The following is a 22,610-nucleotide window of genomic DNA, read 5'->3' as shown; positions in this document are numbered from 1 at the left end:
ACATTATTCTCACCCGAAACCGAAACAGAAACAGAAATTGCAAACGTGATGCTGCGGACACCTATTCAATTACCCATTTATCGTAATGGCCGCTTTACATGTACAGTGAGCACTTTGAATAGATAGCCAAAGTGAATACACAATGATTCACTGGCTGGCTATTTCCATTTCTATTCATACCCATTGTGGGCATGTGACACCGTGCACTTTGCACTGATTGTGTTTGCATTCGCTCAGCTCGGAGCACAATTGCACAGGTGTAAAGTGTGTTCAGATACATTCACATCCATCTACAGATGCTCACTTGAGGAAAACAGAGAAAATGGGGGAAAACGCAAGCGTTTTTGCAAGAAAACGCAATATATAACAGTTACGGTGTTTCTAAATAGCAATATACAAAATTGAAGTACAAGTGTAATTATAAGTATTTAGATCTTAGATAGTGTTGATAGTGAAGATGATTCATTAAACTAGTTAAGTATCATACTATCTATTCCTCCTTAAAATAGCGATTGAGATGTTAAACCAGAGAAGAAGGTGCTGGCAGAAGTGATGGATTTATGATGCAAATTGTGGGCGACACCATCAGCTGACATTGTTTTATCACTGGGCCATATATCAGGGTGAACTTTTCCAGGGGGGATGTTAATATGGTCGCAACCATTGTTGTCAATTTACGATACTGCTACTGCTGCCATTTGATTGATTGGCAGCAGGCAGGGGCGCGCGAAAGGGGATTCAACTAGTTTACTTCTAGCAGTTTGAAATGGAAAATATTACAAATATAAACATACCTCATCTACGAACCCCTTTGAAGAAATCCTCACCACGTCTCTGGCGCAGATAGGAATCTCCTTTTGCGCACTGCCAGCAAACAGCAGACATCTGCAATGCCCTTAAACGTGCTTTAAAGGATTCCCCACCTGTTGCGCCCACCACTTCACCACCCGCCCCCCGCTTTTCCCGCTTTCTCTGTGGAACTTCTGCCGGCAATCACATGGCGCCAACATCTGTTCGCCAGCAGCGCAGCGGCAGCGCAGCCGGCGAACCTATGACAGATTTGGCAATGCTGTAAAGCAAAGCAAAAGCACGGCGGCAGCGCAAAAAGCAAAAGCAACAAGCAGGCAAGCGCCGCAGCAGCAGCGACGCCTCGTTTGGCCAACTCGATAAAACACAACAGCAGAAAAAAAACAGAATTGTGTGTGCTAGATGACGCTACCGGTTGCTCGTGCTTGCTGTAGTTGTAGTTGTAGTTGTTCCTGCTGCTGCTGCTGCTGCGTCGGCGGCTGCTGCTGCTGGTGGTGCTGCTGCTGCGGCGTCTGTTGTTGCTGCTCGCTTTTGGATAATAAAACGGGCAACGCGCACTCGAGCGCCAAGTCAATTTGCGAACGCCGCTCGCTCACAACGGTGGCGCAAAAAACAACAAAAGCAAAACATCTATAATAATTTAAATAAAAACAAACGGTAATAGCTCTTCTTCAGTTACCACCCCTTCCCCTCCCCCCCGCAAACACTCCGCCCACTACCCCCCAGCCGTCGGCCATCCCGCTCGCACTTTTGTTCCCACGTTGTGCGCGTGCGTGCGCGAGCAGAGCAGCAAACGAGACGAGTCCAAAATCAGAAATCCGACATCCAAATCCAAAACCAAAACCAAAATAAGTCGCCAGTCTCCAACGCGTCTCGTCCACAGCAGGTCCACTTCGAAAATCGCGCGTTTCGCGGTTGGCAGTTCGAAATTTCCAAAGTTTCGAACGAAAGTCGCGGGCGTTTCGTGGATGCTCAAGAATTCGCGTGAACTACGGAATAATTCCCAAAAATTGTGTGGCTTTAGTTTTGAAACAAAACAAAAAAAAAGAAAAGAAAAATAGAAAAGAAATCAAATTTTCTGGGGAAACTCTCGAGTGAAAACGGTTTGTGTTGTCATTGTTATTATTTTATGTGTTTCCCGTTTATGGTCGCTCGCACCAGAGAACCCCAAAATAAAATGTTGACTTCATATAATTTGCATAAAAAAAACGAAAAAAAAACAAAAAAATAAGCTTAGCGCTGAAATATGAAATTATGGAAATATTCCAACAAAAGCATACAACAAATTATCGCTCATACATTTTATGAGCATAAGCTCCGGTCGCCATCTCATTTGGCTGAAAATTTATAAACAATACGAGACAGTATATTTTGCAATTGTTTATTAAATTCCATATATTGCAAGCCAAAGTTGTTCTGAAAAATATTTGAGCGCAGTGGGAAAAACAGCGGGATAATCAGTGTGAAAAGAATATGAAATAAAAATATATAGAAACATAAAGGTATAAATTACTTGAAGTGAACCGAATGATTCAGAATTTGTGTTTAGAGATTAAACAAATATTTATGCTGATTATTTTTGAGTGTGTCATGAGCTCAAGCTGCTTGAACAAAACATTACCAAGTGCTTGAATATTATGTGGTATTTCTTTTGAATTTTATTGGAAGTTTTTCAAAAAAAACACATGAAATGTGACTTAATAACTAGTTAGCAGTAGTAATAATGCAATAAAATATATATTTTCTTCTAGACAGTTTCTGTTTACATAGTAAAATATGTGAATATTTTTATGTTGTTTCAAACTCATAAACTTATTATGACCGTCTGCGAAAAGTCCCGCCACCGAAAATATTCCGTTGAAAACTTGATTGATTGAGATAGCAAATTCCGTAGGGCCGTAGAACACCAGATCGCCAGTTGGTCCCGTTCGAGACGAGCACCCCAACACGATATGATAATAATGATAACGATAATGAACGAAAACCGCAGTTCGTACAATTCACGAATTGTCTAACCACAAATTGAAATAAACTTTAGGAGTTTGTTAAGTGTATTAAAGCCTTTAAAGCGGAAAGCGAGATGAAAACGCTGAAAAGTGTGAACTTTATAATAAGATGTGGGCGGTGTGACAATTCCCAGTATCCAGTATAGAGTCCAGATGTTTAAACCCCATATATGTGCACTGTAACTGAAGTCTAACCCGCATTCGCGTTCCATTTCGGTTGCAGAGAACAACGTGGCCGCCAGCAAAGAACCATCCATGATTGGCTCGCACTTTTCCAGACTGCAAAAGAAACGCGCCCTCAACAGCTATTCAAATTTTCCCTTATAACGAATAATTTCACCCATTTTCGAGTCGGCGACCAATCGAGATATATACCAAAGATATCGCAGTGCAGCCAGTTAGTTAGTCCGTAACTACATATTAGCCGTAACTAGTCAATGCCAAAAATGATAGTGGATAAATCGGAATTGGTGGGCGAGAATGCCTGGGCCAAGCTGCTGCCCGAGGAGAAGGAAATGGCGAAGGAGAAGGCCATCATAGTCAAGATGAACAGCAGCAGCAGCAGTAGCAATAACAACGACTCCAAGGAGACGACACCCCTCAACGTGGATCAACTGGTGGCCGCCACCAATCCTGCAGCTCCGGGCGAGCAGAGTGCCGTCTGCCTGGAGGACACCTACAAGCGCACCTCCACCTACGCCTCCAACATCAATTCCACCGGCGGCGAGTCCAGCGGCAGTGGCACCCAACTTTCCCGCAAGGAGTCCCTCCTGGGCAGCTTCCATCGGCAGATCCGGCGATCCATTAAAGCGGTTAGCGAGTCGCCCGGCCCACTTACGAGGTGAGTGCGATAAGACCATTGAAGTTGCGGCCCACTAGGCGTATGAGTAATATTTCATTACTCATACGCCCTGTTGAGAGCTGAGTTATAAAACAAGGGGTGTCTTTCATATGCTCTTGGTAACCAAAGCTACGCTAATTTTAGGTAAATATTAAGTAACAAACTTTATTAGCGAAAGAAATTTGCTATGTAGCAATTTATTTATTTATTTGCATCCCAAAATACTTTGGACTCAAGCTGGCTAACAATCAAATGGAATGTTTTTGGGAATCTCAGCGTGAGTTATTTGTAGTTATCCTTTGTGGCTTAAATGGCCAAATGCTCATTCCTCGGTGTAAATTGGTTGTGTAACTGATTGCAAGAGGCTCTTTGCGATGCAAGATCAAAGCAATGCTCTACATGAGTAGACTATTAGCAATATTTGGAATTTTACTGGAAATTTCCAAGAACTTGCAGTCATGCAATCACCACAACTACGAATATATCCACTTCATCGGTGCCCACACACACACCTCGATGGCAATGTGTTGTCGGTAAACAAACAGCATTTGCTGCACTTCCCCCTGACTGGATTTTGTGGCCTTTTTCTCAAGACTCTTGTTTTTCATATGTGATTTTGATATGCAAATGGAGGTGACGTCTGTTGGTCAGTTGAGAATGGAGACCTGAGAACTGAGAATCGAGAACCGAGAATCGAGTCACTAGAGCGAGATAAACCTTTTGACTTGATTGCCTGAAATGACAAAATTGAATTATTTTGATTTGAGCACCGACAGTGGGTGGACAATTAAATATTATTTCCGCCTGTTGATTCTGGCTCAGCGTGCGATTTAGATAGTACATGTGCTATACACATGTGTGCAGATACTGATTCAGATGCTGGCTGCCTTAATTGGGAATAGAGACAGATACCGAGGTATCTGTGTACTGTGTACCTCCCGTGCCGCAATGAACGCCCCTGACATTACGCATGTGTCTGTTTACCGAGCATTAATGCCGTGGCAAACTCCACGCTGTTTATGAGTTTATAAGAACGTTCTCCCAGCGAACCAGCCGTTGATAACCGAGTGTCCAACGATAACCGAGTCAACGACTTGCACCTGCCCCTGCCTTGACATAAATTTGCATAATGCGCCGCCGCGGAGCCTCGAATTCTCGCTGTCGATTTGGCAGTCCACTAATTCACTTGCCCATAAGTTAATTACAAACGTGTTAACTGCTCGACGGGCGGTTGCTAAGGTTTACACTCATTTTTTCGGAAAATTCTGGCCAAATGCCAGAAGCGAGAATCCGCGGGAATTTCCTATGTGGATGCCAAGAATTATGCTTGCCACTCACGGACACACCCTCTATTAATAGAAATTGAGTGCTTTCGATGCTGATATTAATGCCCTGCAGCACAATGCGACACACTTTCTTTTGAGGAGCGCAATCTTTGGTCTGCGGCACACGGTGCGTATGATTGATATTTGCCTCATTTCCGCCAACAATTGATTTGGCCAATACTGCGACAATAGTCGCCAATAGTCGCCGATCGTGCGCCACTCGAGCCTGTCCGCGCTCGAGTACAGCCGATTGCTCACGATTCAGGGAAATTAATTATTTTTATGATGATAGATCCATTCGATAAGGCGCCGCGGAATCACCGCTCAACGACCCGATGATTGTGACCAACCACTTGGCAGTGGGCAGTGGGCTGGGCAAGATTCGAACGGTCAATTATCGCCGATACTATACGCTGTAAATTGATCTGCGGAAAGAACTGGAATTATTTAATCGCTTTACAAGCGGTTCTAAGTACTTACACTTAACATTTAGGTGTTCGCAACCCACTGCAATTAGCAAAATAAGGGGTAACTTCAGCTATCATTTTTTCACCTAATACTTAGACTGTACCTAAACAATATTACTGCTATTTTAAGTTACCCTACAAAAGTTAACTTTTTCGTATGTTTTATAGCATTTAAGGATCCTATCTGACCAAAGATGCCTAGTACTATAATTTTATTTCTTAGATAAGTTTTGCTACCTTGTGGCACGTGCAATTTACTATAGTAGATTATTATTTCAACTTATTCTGATCAATCAATGTAAGACTAAAGTGTCGTACGAACTTAAAAATCATGTTGTTAATACCTTACAGCAGACTGTTTAAAATGTAAATGAACTGAAATGATGGGTTGACTGATGAATTGATCCGTATTCGACTTTTTCATCGTTTAGTGAGTTTTACGTGAAACTTCAAGAAGTAAGTGCTGTCTGAAGGGGAATGCTTTGCAATGACATCTGCTCAAAGGATTACCATTCACAATCAGCACTAGTTGATCCTTGAGCTTAATGGCAGAGAGCAGGAGTGTGTGCTTGATGGCTTGAGCCATCTGTTGACTTGGCCATGAGTCCAGCAGGTGATTGGAAAGACTACGAGTTGGTCGTGTGCAAAGTCGTAGCGCTGATATCAAATATCAGGGCAATCGAGAGCCGCCAATAAATTAGTCGCAATGCAAACGCAAACGTAACTTTTCAACGGGATGTTCGTCAGGAGTCACATGCATCGCATGCGGAATCTATTGAATCTATTTGTGGACACCAGAGATACGGAGTCTATTTTTTGGAGGGCCGCTAATCACCTAACGAATGGTGATTGAATAAGCAGGCGTGCTCGATTTGATTATCGCATATCGTGGCTAATATACACATATTTATACAGACGTGCAGATATTAGTATTTCGCTGTCTGTCTGATGGCGGATGGTATGCATAAATATAAATATTTACACACATGTCCACACATTGATGGCACTAATGAAACTGCAGTTATAAATTGAGTTTTATGCGCGCTAATTGGCGAAAATCTTTAAACTCGATTGTCACTCGTACACTCGACTTAGCTTGCCTGCCCGCCAGTTTCCGACTTATGAATATCTTTATTGTTTAAGTGTCTTTTGTCTCTGGCGATTTATGAAAACGATCGGCTGTCAGGCGATGTAACTGTTTATGGACACGCGGCGAATTCGGGACGTTAATTGCCTGATTTAAGGGCGAATTAAGTGCTACAGAGAGCGAAAAGTTTAATACTAGCTTTAAATAACTACAAAGTAGCACATATATAGTACTATCCAATGCAACAGCTGTAGTTGCAACTTAATGGTGAATGAAAGAATAGTTAATAGCTAGAGAGTTCTTGTTTCTCTCCGTGCACAAGGAGAGTTCTTCCTGTTGTGCGCTCCTCTCCTTCTTTCCTTCTCTCCCTCTCTCGCGCGCTCCTGCCGTTAATCTCTCGCAACAAAAGAAGTGAGCTGAATTTATCAGCTGTTGTATTTCATGCTTGAGAGTGCCTGCCAACCGGGCGTATGTGTGATTTTAGCAACACGCTGTTGTCACTCTGTGTGTGTTTGTTTGCTTTGCCTTTGCTTATGCCGCTGCTTTTGCCGCTGCTTTTGCTCTGCTGGGGCTGTGCTTGTGCTTGTGCTGCCGCATTGCTGTTTTGCTGCTATCGCGTCTTCCACTTTAAACTCAAAATAATAAAAAGCAACAAAGCTGTCAACCGAACGTTTCAGTTTGAGTTCAGCCGTCTTCGCAGAAAGTTATACACCTGCGCCGCGCTCTCGTCTCGCTCTTCCTCTTCCTCGCTCTCCTCTCGTCTCGCTAGCTCTCTCTCTCTCTCTCTCGCAAGATCCCCAAAAAGAGAGGCAGCAGGGAGCTACTTAAAACGCATTTCGTGCCACAATTGGCGCAGTGGTAGAAAAGACACCGTTAGAAACAGTTCTGTCATCGCTAGCCACGTTCACCGTTAGCCACAAAGTGTCACTTTTTTAACTCGAAACTAACTGTGCAACCGCTCTCTGCAGCGATTTGTTTCGAAAACGAATTATGCTCGCCTTTGTTTACTTCAAAATAAAAACCATATTCGCCTTTCCCACCACAAAAAGAACGCATTTGTGATAAAGAGCACCCTCTACAACCAAAAAAAATAAGAAAGGAGAGAAGTGCCTCATAAATATCGAAAATACATAAAACAAAAAAGTTCGCAAAAATAAAAACCCGCAACCGAAACCTGCCTCACACACGAGTTTATCCAACGATAACGTCATCCGCTTTGCCAACAGTATTAAAGTTAATCTGAACAGTGCTCGAATCTTTTGTTTTCAATCGTCATAATTGTAATAAACACAACAACCACAACTACAAAACCAAATTATAAATAATAACACCAACAACAGCAACAACAACAGCAATTGTTGCCAAGGCTGCCGCGCACAGTTTCGCTTCGTTGTTGTTTCTGCTTCTGGTGGTGGAGGAGCTGTCAACTGAACATCGCTGCCGACGTCGCTGTTGCCGTTACATTTCAGTTGCTGCCATCGCATAAAAACCAAACAGAGATCCCCGAGCCGCGACAGAAACAGCAAATTTACATAGCATTATACACGTTACACAACGCAGCAGCGCGTGCCAGTGCAAAAGCCCCAAAACCCAGAATCGGAATCCTCACGTCCAAACAACACCACGAAATTCCTTTTGGCCATAATGAAGCGTCTGATGACCTGGGAGCGCGATCTCGTGGATGCCATGTATGAGTAAGTTGGTAGTGCCACCTGTACACTCACCAAAAATACACCTAAGTACTAGAATAGCTAGAATTTTCTTACGAATTTTAGAATATTATTATAGTACGAGGGTCGTTTGATAAGTCCGTGACTTTTTGTATTTGCCGCGCACCTGCTCTAAATACAACACTGCTCCTGTCAGCAGTTATCGATTAACAGCTGACTGTAAAATTTTGAGAAAGCTGCGTTTTTTGGTTTGCGTTTTATAGGCATTGAAAGCAGACGATCTCGTGAATTTTTTGTTCCATCAGGACAATGCACGGGTGCACACGTGTGTAGTCAGCATGGCAAAATTTCATAAATTGGGCTACGAACTGCTACCCCATCCAGCATATTCTCCAGATTTAGCCCCCTGTGACTATTTTTTGTTTCCAAACATGAAGAAATGGCTCGGCGGTAAGAGATTCGGGTCAAATGAAGAGGTCATCACAGAAACAAACGACTATTTTGAGGGCCTTGAGAAAACCTATTATTTGGAAGGAATAAAAAAATTGGAAAAACGCTGGACTAAATGTATAGAGCTAAAAGGAGATTATGTTGAGAAATAAAACGCTTCTTTGACGAAAAAAATATATTTTATTCAAAAAGTCACGGACTTATCAAACGACCCTCGTAAATCTTAAATGGTGAGCAATTACCATAAATAGTTTTAGATGACTAAGCGATTAGTCACTGAACTGTTGCCACATATGTATCTTTTCGAAGTAAACAACACTCTGTTTTGGCTCCGTGTAAAAACCTGGCTTAAGTGCCCCCCAGCTAAACGATTTCGTTTATCACATGCGGCTATTGAGTTTATGGACGGGTTTCCAAATGCATTGTTTGAAAGCGAGAAGAAGCAGCACGTGCTGGCCGCCACAAGAGAAAAACATAACAAATGGCAGCGAAACTAGTTTGCTTGCATTGAACTCGCGAGCAAAGTGAACTTGTGACAGAGCAGAGAGCAAGGCGACGCATCGTGAGATGTATGTGGTATTTGGTATGTGGTATGTGTGGCATATAGGGTACAGTACGGCCAACAGAAACCAAAACAAAACAAAACAAAACAAGGCGTGTGTAATGAGCATGGCATGGCAACCGAACTCTTATAATGAACTGCTGCATCAGCTGCTGCTGTCTGCGTATAAGAGTGGCACATGTGTTTGGGATCCATCTCCCCCCCAACCACCAATCCCAAACCCCAAGGGAGCTCTCTCTCTCCGGCGCCCTCTGTCTCACTCTCACACAGGAAGCCGGGTGACGTGACCCTGTCTCCCTCACATCCATCTGCACAGAGAAAAAAGATACAAACTCAACTTGTTTCGCCATGTCGATAGCTAACTAGTAATCTTTTATATTATATATGTATTGTTAAAATGTATCATTACAGTTTCCTTTAAACTACCTGTTTATATATTCTGCACAGGATAGCTTAGCATTTAGATAGATCATCATATCAACTGTATTTTCTTCCTGTGCACGTGTTGCCTGTGGAATTTAAATGCCGGCACTTACCTTTATGAATAAAATGGAGGCCGGGTGAGAAATGCTTAACGTGCATTTACTTACCAATTTGGCGATATGCCACAAACAGACCCAAACCAAAAAAACAAAAAAAAAACACAATTGGGGCTTGCCAAAGGATTTCTACCTGTTTAAAGCCTTAAGATATTCGAGTTCGCTGCACGCTTCTTTGTTTGCACAATTTATAAAGCTTCAAGTGTATTTGTGTTGGCCGAAATTTATAACTATTAGGGCCTAACCGCCAAAGATAAACAACGTTAAAAAAAGATATCAGGAAATTGCTTATCTGGGGATTTTGGGGTGTTACCGCAAAGAAGGTCAAGACTTAGGGCGTTATGAAAATTCTATTTAAATAAATATTTGACTCTAGATTTCCTTTAATGAGCAAGAGCTGTGCCGACTAAGGCAATTAACTGTCACAAAGTTTTCAAGATACATACAAGGTACACCTTTTGAATAGACTGTACTTGAAAGATGCAAGTTAATACTGGTAAGCCATTCATATTGGAGTAAAAGTAAAAGTCGACAGCCTTGCGATTTAATTCCCTGCCATAAATTGGCAGTAAATGTTCCGCCAATTTCGGAACTTTCAACAATAAAAGCCACTTTCCAGTGCCATAACTGATGATCGCGTCGCACCTTTTGCGCAGACTGTACGTCGAGCATTTTTGGGATGCAGAAAGCGTGTAATCATTAGCTTAACAAGCGGCGCATGCTGATGGTTTCTAGCCATTTTTTCCTTTTTGTTTGTTTTTTTTTTTTTGGGATTTCTTGGGCAACTTTTTCGAAATAAACTGTTGACAAGAGCGGTCCGTTTGTCACATGGCCATAATATTTACCCAGTTTATTTCTTGTGTACTCTTCTTGGCATTATTTACAAGTGTGCCGCCACAGGCCACGATTGCGGCAGATAAACGAAACTGCGAATGATAAGGCCCCCCCCCCTTCTCCGAATGAACCACCAATTAGCACCTGGAATCGAGGTTGTATCTTCGAGTTGGGCTCGGAACTTTTACACAATTCGCGTTGTGCCAAATGACTCACTTGAGACACGCTTGCCGACCATGACAGAGACACAGCGGATACTTTTCCAGCTAATGATGAATATTTCACCGATAACTTCATATGCAAATATCCGTAGTTTTGCAGTTTCGCATTTTCTGGCTAATATTTACACCGAGACATCTGTTTGGTATTTACTGCGAGCGGAGGAGGAGAGAAAGGAGTGCTTAATTCCTTTATTTGCACACTAATTGAGATCGCAATTCAAGGTGGAAACTTACTAGACGCCATCGGCGGCAATATATCCTAACAAACTGCGGTTGATAAATAGACTTGCTAATTGGTTGCTCAATTTATTTGCTCTGGTTTACCAGAGACACACGATCCCGGCGTGACTACAAAGCTAATAATATCTCTCTGTGGGTGCTAAAATTAATGTTTTCCTTTAAGATTTAGCCGGGGAAATTCTGCAGATAATGAGGCTTATAAACGTTTAGCGATCCATTGCGAGCCACGAGTTTGCTATTGGTATTTCATATCAAAATGCGGCGTGACTGATCGCAAAACATTTTATCATATTAAAACGTAAAAAGATCTGCGACCAGACTTTGCATAGATTATGTTTATCTTGTCAGCTTAGTTTTCTAGTTTTAAGGCATCATAAACTCAAGAAAGCCTTTCGAGGCTAAGTCAGTGAACTTTCAAGCCCCACAAGGTTCTGCCTATCGCAACTCACAACTATGTCACTTGGCCTTTTATGATTTTTCCATAAGTTTATGGAATCTTCTGCTGACTACTTGCTGCCAAAAATAGCCGCACTTCCTTTGGACTGTCAAACGTTTAGTCATAGTTATGGTCGCCACTAAATAAGTCCGGCCATGTTTATAAGATTGTATATCTTTACACCAATATCAACACTTGACTACAAAGGTGGCGATTACCGGCCAGATGCGTCACAGCCTTGACGTCATTGGATACTGGTTGATAAGCGGTGGAAGTTGTTTTTGGGAAATCGCAGTTCACTGTAAGAAATTACTCATGGGTCTTATTGGCTCAGACGGCGGGTTCTTTCCATTTCGGTCAGCAATCTTTTACTTTTGCCTTGGACTATTTTTCGGCGGAGATAAGATACAGTGTAGATGACAGTGGGCACTCGAGTTGGCAGACCAACTTCAGCAAGAGAGCGAGCCGCTCCAACCCAAAATTGGTTCATTCAACTTGCGAGCGATCTCAATTGGTATTTCCCATGCGGGAAATTCTGGCTATTTTCGAACGAGCAAAGTGCGAGGCGTTGGCAGAACGAACCGGTTCATGGGGGATAAGTCGGAGCATATTCTATATGCCATATAGTACATACATGCATATATATCTGGCACTGGCGATCCTGGTCGTTTTCTGCGTTTCCAAATTAAATCGCCAACTAAGAAAAGCAAAATTTCCCATCATCGAATTGACGCACAATAGTAAAATCTTTCTATATTATATGTGCTATATGGGCATAATGCAAATATGTGATCAATTGGGTTCCATCAGGTGTGGCATGTGTCAATCGCGGGCAAACACGGTTAATGAGGCAAAACGATAGCCCACGTGCGGCTGTATGTGTGCGGGGTATCTGATAAATAGGAACTGGCATTCCAATTGTTTATAGCTACCAGACACACGAGTACGGGTACGAGTACATGCATGTGTAATTAGGTGAAATGAGTAAATGAGGCGGCCGTCCAACAACAAAACTGTACAATCCGCTGTCAGTGAGCGTAGAACATGTATATTGATGATTGGGAGGGGGGTGAGGGGATTGGCAAGGGGGTGAGGGGACTGGCAGCGGTACTAATATCAACACTGAATTTTGTTTGCAGCGCGACGAGGGCGAATTTCAATTTGCTCGTCGAGCAGTTGGCAAAAAGTTGTTCGATCGCACAGTTCACACAACCGATACAAAACGTTAACAAAAAACAGAAACAAAAAACAATAAACGAAAAGAAAAGAACTATTTAACAAATAGGACAAAAGGCGTGAAATTCTACGCGGCATACAAGTTAATTAACCGGCTGAAATGTGGCGCAAATTGAAAGTTTGACAAACGGAGATCTTTGCAACGCAACTCCCTCGAAATGCTGAGATCTCGCTTCTGTGATTTACTGACCTGTTCGGCACGTCGTCGCCTTCTGCTGAAACACTGCCTGTGCTTTATTTTTATAACAATGACAAACTAGAGCAAGAGAACACTCTTGATTGTGTTTTTTATAAATTCGCTTAAAACAAGCAAAGAACAGCAACCAATTGATCGCAACCAACAGTATTGCCTTGTTCGCTCAAACAAGTCTCGCAATCCCCGGACAATCCCATACATACCCGCACATCATCCATCAAAGGCCCCAAGATGTCTGAGCTGCGTCGCAGTTTGAGTCGCCTCTCGATGATCGTCTACAGAGCCACCCATTCCAGCGAGCAGTCGTGGCGGGAGGAGCTCCTCAGGTAACAGCCAGCTGGACAAGATCGATCATCGATGGGGGTATCTTTAGGAAGATGATCACTTAGGTGCTTTAGAGTGTTGATCAAAGTGAGCGTGAAATTGGGCAACTCTTGTAGAACATTGCTTTTCAATAAGTGATTGGCTCTTCAGAGTTGACAGTACACCCTGTAAAGTGGTTTGTCGTACTGCTTATATGTAGGTATTATATGATTAATGGTAAAAAATTACTTATTCTATATCTATATTCTGGTACCGGTTCTACAGAACAGAAACCTATGCTGTCTACAGTTCACATTCCATAACTTTACCTGGTTTTATAATGGCTTACGTAGTCACCCTTGAAGGTTATTTAAACAGCTGAAACCCGCCACGATCTCAGTGCTATACATAAGTTCATGTGCACAGCTGTACATAAATACATACAGTATCTATACTATACTATATATGCATCTGCGCAATCGGATCTATAATGTTTAATCAAAGGCGGCATAAATATTTGCCCGAAAGGCATTTCCATTTGCTTCTTGGCAATACAGCAACCTCTGCTAATGTATGCACACAATATCCACAGTATCCGTTCTATATATAATGCCTTCTGATCAAAGTTCACCTGAGATGCACGAAAGGATGTTTTCTTTGCCACAATCCTTTGTTTTTTTTCCACTTTGGCTAGCAATGTGCACGAACTAGCTGAGTGGCCAAATTGTCTGTTGACATCTTTAATATTCTCATATATATGCAAATTCATAATTATTCTTTTCACTTTTGCCATTTGCAATTTGGCAAAGCAAGAGAACCCAGCAGAAGTGCAGGTACAGTACGTTTTGTAAAGGTAAATCATCGTTAAATAAATGTATCCATGTTATCGTAGCGTAAAGCATTAAATAGATTAGGTGGAAAATTGAATCATCATTCGTTAAGGTTACTGGGGCTTCCGGATTTAGTTGCTTTTCAGCACGCCTTTTTATTACGAAACGTGTTGTAAGTTTGTCTGGCTGTCTCAGCATGATTTATGGATGGCAATTGCAGCCAGTCGTCTGTATGCACTTCATAGTATAGTATAGTATAGTATATGTATAGCACAGCTCCACAGAATGCATTTCCTCTGGGCCATAAAACGCCAGATCCAAGCCAGATCAATGACGTCAGTTGCTGTTGCTATACGAGCTGAACACACACAGATCGGTTTCGATTATGATCATGACCATGGTCAACTTATTTGCACCTTCGCTATATAAACTTGCATTAGCAGATGGCCCAATCGCAGTGCACTCGTCAAACAATTTGTTGGCCAATAGCCAGCTGATTGAACAGCTATTTGAAATGCCATTGAAGCAACCCAAAAAAGGGGGCATCACCTCCAGCCCTCCCCACCTTTCGCCGAAGTTCATCTTGACCAAGGTTAGTTCTGTTTTCACGTTTTTGCTTCAGTTGCCTCGATTAGCTCACAGGCTGAGCTTTAATTGCAGGCCATAACCCAAGGAGCGCTTATCTGGCCTCCGGCTGCTTAGAGTTCCCCTGAATATACGTATGTAATACGACTTTGTTCGCATGCTCGTCATTTTCCCACTCACTTCCCTATCTTGCAAATCTTAAATACGAGCTGATATCATGAGAGAGTTGACGCATTAGTTTATATATGTACATATACATATACAGACGAGTATATGTGTCGCCTGTTCCATTGAACTTGTTTGCTACTTCACCCCTTAGTCGCCAACCGGTTATTGCATTTGGCAAACCAAAATAAAAATCACAAAAAAAAAAACGAGGCGATTATAAACAAAATAATAACAATAACAATGGAGCCGGTTTATTTGCATGAGCGAAACATCAGATTTAAACTAACGAACTCTAATGGCACTGCTGTCGCCCGGAGATTTCTACGAATTTCGGCTGAGTTTCACCTGGCAGATATCATTGTTCTCAGAATTTCTCTCACATTTATGTTTTATCAATTTATTTATTCATTTATTTTTAATGAGGTTGTACATGTACATGTACATGTACATGTTAAATCACTCACATTTCGATGACGCATAACCACAATGTTTTTTGACTTTTGATACGAACTTTTAAGCAATCTAAAGCATTCAAAATAACAAGTATTAATAATGTTGTTACTCTTGTTCAGAGATAATGTTTGTTATTGGCCAACAACAGTGGCTATTTAAATGATTTGCTTATCAGCAAAAAGTAAACACTTCGCCAAACAAACAATTAGTCAATAAAATAATATACTTTTATATATTTATAAATCTTGTTTATTAAATGAAATATTTGTCCAGATATTTCTATCCAGTTTTTAGTTTGTAACTTAAGATCATATATCTCAAGAATATAACCACTGTTTGGGTATTTATAGTTTGGAATAAAAATCCGATTTAAATGCAATTATAGTTAATGATCGATGGCAAACAAATAGCCATTTCGAAACCATTCGTCGCAAGCAGCTCAATTAGTTTTCGATTCCATCGTGCCATTAGTGCCTCCTTATCGCCACCTCTCACCTCTCGCCCTGGAATTGAATGGATTTCACCTCCTCCGATCTGCTCAAGCTCCACTTGGAACAATTGATAATCGCTGTAAAGCTCAGTTCCCCAAAGAGTGTGGCGACTTTTGCATATGTGTACGTACATACATACAATACCCTAGTGGATTTCAGTGCACAAAGCAGAGCGAGCTGATAAACCGAGTAAATGAAATGAATACGAAATATAAATGGACATGTAAATATCAAAGTAAAGCAAAGTGAACCGCAAACTGCAAAAGTCAGCTGCTTGGGGAAGAGTGTGCCCTACACAGTTAGCGATTAATACAAATTACAGTTACTGCCGATCCGCTCCGATGGTCCACTCAGTACTAATTCGACTACGGTCTCCTCATAATCTTCGCATGCGGATCCAGTGGATCCGGATCCCTGGCACGCGTAGTATCAGCAACTTATAAACCGAAAGTGCTCTGTCAAGTGATCTGGCGCATACCTGGTACTCGTAGTATCAGCAACTGACAATCCCCAAACTTTCCATGCTTCTAACTAAAGCACTGCCCAAATTCCAGGGTATTCAAAGTTCAGTTCGTGGCGAATGTGTGACCCTGTGGTAGCCGATATCTCATCAATTGATAATCGCCAAATGCTCCTCTTGCTGCTGTTTATCGCTCTGGTGTTCGTAGTGTGCTTCTCGAGCATATTGCTCCAGGCTATGATTTGGTAAATCAATCAGATAGTCGTTTAATACTATATAATCCGCACTACTGATAACTGCATATATTGGTATTATCGGTGGGAGACAGGCGTCAGTGGTTTTTGTCTTCCCACTTCCTGTTGTTGCCATCCTTTATCAAACCGAACAAAGGCCGGCTATAATCATCCGATATATGTATGTGTGTGCATTGTGCCCAGTTCTGTTCTCCTTCTTATTGTTATACCACAATTAACCATCCAAGGTTGTATATTATTATTCCTTTTTATTATCGAATTGTGGGTGGAATTGTATTGTTAATCAGTTAAAAATAAATCCTATTAAGTATATATAGAACGCCTTGCAACAAACCCAGCTCTGCTAAGTTGCCAATTGTATATTAAAGCCTAAAAAATAGTGGCTGATAAGGAATGGGCTCTTATCAGAAATGCAAATAGACTAGGTACGCGAATATTCATAGGGCTTTTAAGCCCCTTGAAGATTGTGTAAACGTCTCCGCAATAGATAAGAGCCATCCGCTGCACTTGAAAGTGAAATCCGCAATCCGAGGAGGGCTTACCCAATAAACCGCTAGCATCTATTTCTGTGCCACACCACTAATGTGTCAATCTAAATGTTGTTGTTCCGTTTCAGGTACCGGCAGACACGCTTCAGTTCGCGGCGTGTTCGGAAACGTGTGGTCTTCAAGCACGGCGAGTGCAACGTTGTGCAGGGAAATGTGGCCAAGAGGCGGCGTCGCTATCTGCAGGTGAGCGCTGGGCGGCGGGAGTTACGGGGGCGTGGCAGGGCGTTGCAATATCTACAAGTTGCCGGCCCACTTGCGTTCGATTTGTGGGGTATATGTATATTTAGACTTCCTTGGCGGGTTTGCATAACGCCTGTCGCCGCGCGACTTTGGCGGCAATTATGTAAATTGATTTGTGCTTCTCACGCGGAATTCCAAAATAAAATGTGTGTCGAAAGTATTTTAAGAATTCATAGAACGTATTTTGGTGACGATGATGCTACCCTTTGCCGAATACAATTAAAAGACTATGATCCCAAGTAGACCCGCAGGAAAGCCAAGGATTCGTTCCAAAATAAATCTGTTCCTGTTTTGGATTGGCCTGAACAGTCCCCAAGCCGTAATCCCATCAAAAATTCTTGGTCAGATATGAGAAAAGCAGTTGTAGCTTCAAAGCCAACTAACAACGAATAACTTTGGGTATAATTAAGGAGTCCTGGTGCAAAATATCCCTCAAACGGTGCCAGGACCTGGTTGACTACATGCCAAAACGTTCCGCAGCTGTTATTTCTAATAAAGGATACACTACCAAATATTAAATTAATGGGATGGGCGTAGTTTTAATATACAATCACTTGTTATTAAGGAATTTTTTACTGTTAAGTTTATATTTTATGTTTAAAGCATTTTTTATGAAGTGGTGCTATTATTTTTTTCGCCTAATTTTGTCACTTTTCATAAAGTTCCTTAAATAAGTTAAGAATTCATAGAACAATTGTGATTTTTTTTTATTTTCTAAAAAGTGAATTGTTTAACCTTTCTAAAAAGGTATTTCAGCTCCTTTTAAACCCTAAATTGTAGGTAGGAGACTTATTCAAAGTTTTACTGGGCCAGTGGTGCTATTTTTTTTTTCGCAGCTGTACATGAGTGCCACAAATATTGGCAAATGTGGTTTCCTTTATAAGCTTTTGATACTAACGTTTCAACTTTTTACCTTTTGCAGGACATCTTCACCACCCTGGTGGACGCCCAGTGGCGCTGGACGCTGCTCGTCTTCGCCGCCAGCTTCGTATTCTCGTGGGCCTTCTTTGGCTTCATCTGGTGGATCATCGCCTACGCGCACAATGATCTGGAGTACACCAATCTCAAGAACGAGTCGCCCGATCTGGTGGCCAACATGACGCACACGGTCTGCGTGACGCAGGTCTCCAATATGATGTCCGCTTTCCTGTACTCCGTGGAAACGCAGACGACGATTGGCTACGGCAATCGCTATGTGACGGAGGAGTGCCCGGAGGCGATATTCACCATGTGCATCCAGTGCATCACGGGCGTCTTCATCCAGGCCTTCATGGTGGGCATTGTGTTTGCCAAGCTGTCGCGTCCCAAGAAGCGTGCCCAGACGCTGCTCTTCTCCCGCAATGCTGTGATCTGCCACCGGGATGGAGTGCCATGTCTGATGTTTCGCGTGGGTGACATGCGCAAGTCGCACATCATCGAGGCCCATGTGCGGGCCCAGATCATCCGCAAGAAGGTGACGAAGGAGGGCGAGGTGCTGCCCTTCTACCAGCAGGAGTTGCACATCGGAGCCGATGGCGGCGAGGATCGGCTGATGTTCATCTGGCCCACGACCATAGTGCACAAGATCGATAGGAACAGTCCGCTGTACATGCTGTCCGCCTCGGATATGCTGAAGGAACGCTTCGAAGTGGTGGTTATGCTGGGTGAGTTTCCTAATATCCCTTCCTTCCTAGAAATGTAAACTAATAGCTGTGCGATTTCAGAGGGTGTCATCGAGTCCACTGGCATGACCACGCAGGCGAGGAGCAGCTACCTGCCCTCGGAGGTGCTGTGGGGCCATCGCTTCGTGAATGTGGTGTCCTTCCGCAAGGAGACGGGCGAGTACGAGGTGGACTACACGCTATTCAACAACACCTACGACGTGGACACGCCGCTGTGCAGCGCCAAGCAGCTGGACGAGCTCAAGTCGGAGTACACGAGGAGCGCCAAGAGTGTTAACGCACCCTTTGCGGATCGCACGCTCTCGGCCAGCTTGTTCCAGCGCATCGCCTCCGCCGCCTCGGTGGATCATCTGGATCCGGCGAGCGATGAATCGCTCGACTCTGGACGCCTGCAGATCCGCTCCCATTCCATACCCAACGGCGTGCTGGCCAGCGAGCTGGAGCCGCTGAATAACAACAAGCATGGCGCTTCGTTCACCATGGGCGGCCTGACCATCACGACGACGGCGCCCAGCATCCCCAACCTATCCAGTATTAACGAGAAGACCAACTCCGGTAATTCCATAAACAGCAGCAACTACAGCAATAACAACAGCCTGAGCACGCTGACCGGAGGAGGAGGAGGAAGTGCTGCCAGCGGACCCGGTGGAGGCATCACCATTGTGGCCGGTTCTGGAGGAGGCGGCGGCGGCGGCAGACACAAGTCAAATCCCCGCCGTCAGGAGGATCAGCAGGATCAGCTGCCCATCGATTCCATTTGTTGATATTATTAACTGAGTGGCTGGCTACCCTGCCCTGTGCGTCAGTTAGCTGATGTTGTATTCTAGTTAAGCATAGGCTCCCAACATAATTCTAACTCAAACTAAGCTAAGCGAAATTCCATGGAGAGCTCATCTGTCATAGCCATAGAGCTGCTGCAGCTGTGAACACCCCTCAAAAATCCCCCCCTTTCCTGCTGAAGTGGAGGCAATCTGATTGCTACCCCACCTACCTACCTACCACCTAGCACCTACTTACTACTAACCCTGAAACGATTGTATATGTCTAGGCTAAGCTGATGAATGATTCACGTTGTTAGCTTTACTTGTGTTGAATTTACTATAGTTAAGTTACAAATTGATATTAACGCAAAGTAAGATGTGAGACCCGGAAACCAAAATGCTGCAACTTAGACAACTAGAGAAATCTTTAAACGGCTCACTGAACATGAAATTTATGCGAAGACGCAGCGGAATTGAAAATTCCCTTTAACCCGATTACTGTTTAACATTACTCAACTGCAATGAGATAGAAAATGTACATTTTATTCGATACACTGTTTCAAAAACAAAGAGCTTCAATTATCATAATGAGTGGACAATAAAATTGTATGAGTATGTGAGTGATTGATATATGAATTTTATTTTTAAGCTTCGCCCAGATTGTGAAAATGAAAGACGGTGAATATACCATAAGATGGAAAGAACAGAAACTAACCGATGCGTTTTATTTGGGATTCTCCGGCTACTGGATGAAATGATTCACTTTAAGATTATAGTTTCATAATCTGGGGATTCGCACAACCACTACAGAAAGAATAATAAAAGTCAGTAGATATATTTTTGTAGTGTTTTTCTTTAATTTTGACGTTCTTTGTTTAGCTGAGGAAAAGTTTATCATTTTTAAAGCATACAAATTTCTCATATGAAACATACACAAATATATAGCGACATACAAGTACAGGGATTGGTCAAAGGTGCTCAGAGATCCTTGGAAGCTCTCGATAGCGCATCAAGGACATTGTTGGTGTCTAAGCACTTCTCGTACCACAATTTATGTTAATAGAATATGCGAAGGGGGTTTCTTGTTATGTATTTGTTATGTAGTAGTACACTAGTAGGTAATTAGTTCAATTTCCATTTACAACAAATAATCTTTTTATTAAAGTTGCGCATTTTTATTGAATTTCGTAGTTCTCGATTTCGACTTGCAACAATCGACTTCCAAATGTGCGCGAAATTCATTACAACAATTAAAATACATATGCCTATATTAACAATAGATCTACGTTTTGTTTTCGTATCGGATTTGTTTAAGTTGATATCGTATCTGTATCTGTAGCTGTAGCTTAGTTTAAAGTTAAACTCTTTATGCTGTAGGACATGTTTAAGAATATTAAATATTAATATCTCTTAATCGCTTATCTACTAAACCGTTTCAAAGACAGTTAACGGTATGCTCTAGCACGAGCCATTATTTTTGTTTAAATTTTTCGTTTCTTTCCTTTTTTTTTTTAGTATTTTCTTTAGTTTCTTTGAGGTGTGTTAGCACACTCTTAGTTTCCGTAGCCTAGCGCTGGTTGGTTAAATGTTAGCTAAGATTAAATTATGTATTTACAGATGCTATGGGCTAGCTCGACGTGATAGGCTAATTTGTGTTATTTTTTGTGTATGGGATTTTGATAAATGCCTTATGAGTTTAGAACGATTTACAACTATTTACCGCTGTGGTAGATCTCTCACTAGATGATAGCTTACAAGTAAGTGTCTTACGCCCGTAATTCATGAAATGTCCAGCAATATTTCCAACCTTTACAATCGTTTTGTGTTTGTGTGTGATTTCCTATCGTCTATTTTATACATTTTTTTCTCTTCATCCATCCGTATGTTTTCATATTTTACAAGCTAATATTATAGAGATGTAAGCGGTTTCACCATCAAATATTGTTGGACGACGCGTTGATGAGAAATGGATGTGTGGGATTGGTTGTGAATGTGATTTGTTTACTGATTTACAAATTCATCTGAAGCATATTTAATTACATTCTTTTCGGATCTGTTTCTGCGTATTTTTCTGTCAGCTAGCGCTTCGCAGCGCATACAATTCGGAGTTCAAGAGCTGTTTTATCACAAGTATTGTTTTTAGTAATTGCAATTAAGTAAAAGGCTTCGCATGCGCTGTCCAGAAGGGACAACAGCGCGCAAGAAGGACTTGGACGAGTCCAAATAATCAATTAATTAAAAAATAAATAACAATCATGCTGACTAAATGAGTAAACCATTAAAATGGGAGGATTGGTGCGATAAATGAAAGAGCTCCAATGGGCCGAAAGCAGCAGGTGCATCGAGTGTTGCCAGCAACATGCGGCATCAACATGCAGGAAGAAGAATATCCAAATCGCCGCTCAGTAGTACAGATAACTGTTGTTCAACATGTCGTAGCGGTAATCAAACTGTTGTCGTTGCTGCTGCTCGGATCGATGCTGCTGCCCGCGCTGGAAACTAGTGAACCAACTCTTAGTTGCGGCAATTCGCAACAGGTACTTTCATTCCTTGCGGTGCTGCTGCTGCTGCTGTCCTCCCGGCTGCTGTTGTTGCGACTGCAGATGATGCTGCTGCTGCTGTTGCAGGTGTGGAGGCAGCCTCGACTGCTGCTGTTGCTGCTGCTGCGACATCCCACCGACCACATGTTGCGCCTGCATTCCGTGGTTCTGATGGCTGTGCATGGGCGCCTGTGTGGGCACATGGCCATTCAGACTTCCTCCACTGGCCGACGAAACAGCATTGGAGGCAGCCGTAGCCGTGTTATTGCCCTCGGACTTTTCCCGGGGTAGCAAGTAGACGGAGCCATCGGCAGCCTGCTGCAAACTGTAGTCCGCCGGCGAGCAGGGATTTCCCTCGGGATCCCGTAGGTACTGCAAGATAGAGAAATTAATTAGTAT

The 22,610-nt window shown here is 42.5% G+C and overlaps 2 protein-coding genes across 10 annotated transcripts in view; one reads left to right on the top strand and one right to left on the bottom strand.

The window, feature by feature from the left end:
* Positions 1 to 1,351: 1,351 nt before the first annotated feature.
* LOC122619453 (G protein-activated inward rectifier potassium channel 3) lies at positions 1,352 to 20,385 on the top strand. Of its 5 annotated transcripts, XM_043796412.1 has the most exons (5): positions 1,352 to 1,464; positions 3,037 to 3,654; positions 17,078 to 17,192; positions 18,172 to 18,892; positions 18,953 to 20,385. In XM_043796412.1, the coding sequence occupies exons 2-5, from the start codon at positions 3,251 to 3,253 to the stop codon at positions 19,672 to 19,674; spliced, it is 1,962 nt and encodes a 653-aa protein (XP_043652347.1). In that variant the 5' UTR covers positions 1,352 to 1,464; positions 3,037 to 3,250; the 3' UTR covers positions 19,675 to 20,385. The 5 variants fall into 5 exon arrangements, with proteins under 5 accessions (XP_043652347.1, XP_043652351.1, XP_043652350.1 ...); XM_043796416.1 differs by lacking the exons at positions 1,352 to 1,464; positions 3,037 to 3,654 and adding an exon at positions 7,227 to 8,221; XM_043796415.1 differs by lacking the exons at positions 1,352 to 1,464; positions 3,037 to 3,654 and adding an exon at positions 7,227 to 8,227.
* Positions 20,386 to 20,506: 121 nt separating this feature from the next.
* LOC122619451 (segmentation protein cap'n'collar) overlaps positions 20,507 to 22,610 on the bottom strand; it is a 42,157-nt gene continuing 40,053 nt past the window's right edge. For all 5 annotated transcript variants that reach the window (XM_043796407.1, XM_043796406.1, XM_043796408.1 and 2 more), the window contains one exon: positions 20,507 to 22,583. In XM_043796407.1, the coding sequence (XP_043652342.1) occupies positions 22,215 to 22,583 (369 nt within the window). In that variant the 3' untranslated portion in view covers positions 20,507 to 22,214. The remainder of the gene's footprint in view (positions 22,584 to 22,610) is intronic.

The sequence above is a fragment of the Drosophila teissieri genome, chromosome 3R (genome assembly GCF_016746235.2).
Source record: "Drosophila teissieri strain GT53w chromosome 3R, Prin_Dtei_1.1, whole genome shotgun sequence".
NCBI classification, from domain to species: Eukaryota; Metazoa; Arthropoda; class Insecta; order Diptera; family Drosophilidae; genus Drosophila; species Drosophila teissieri.
Note: the sequence above shows the minus strand (reverse complement) of the source record. Positions and strands in the feature narration are given on the sequence as shown.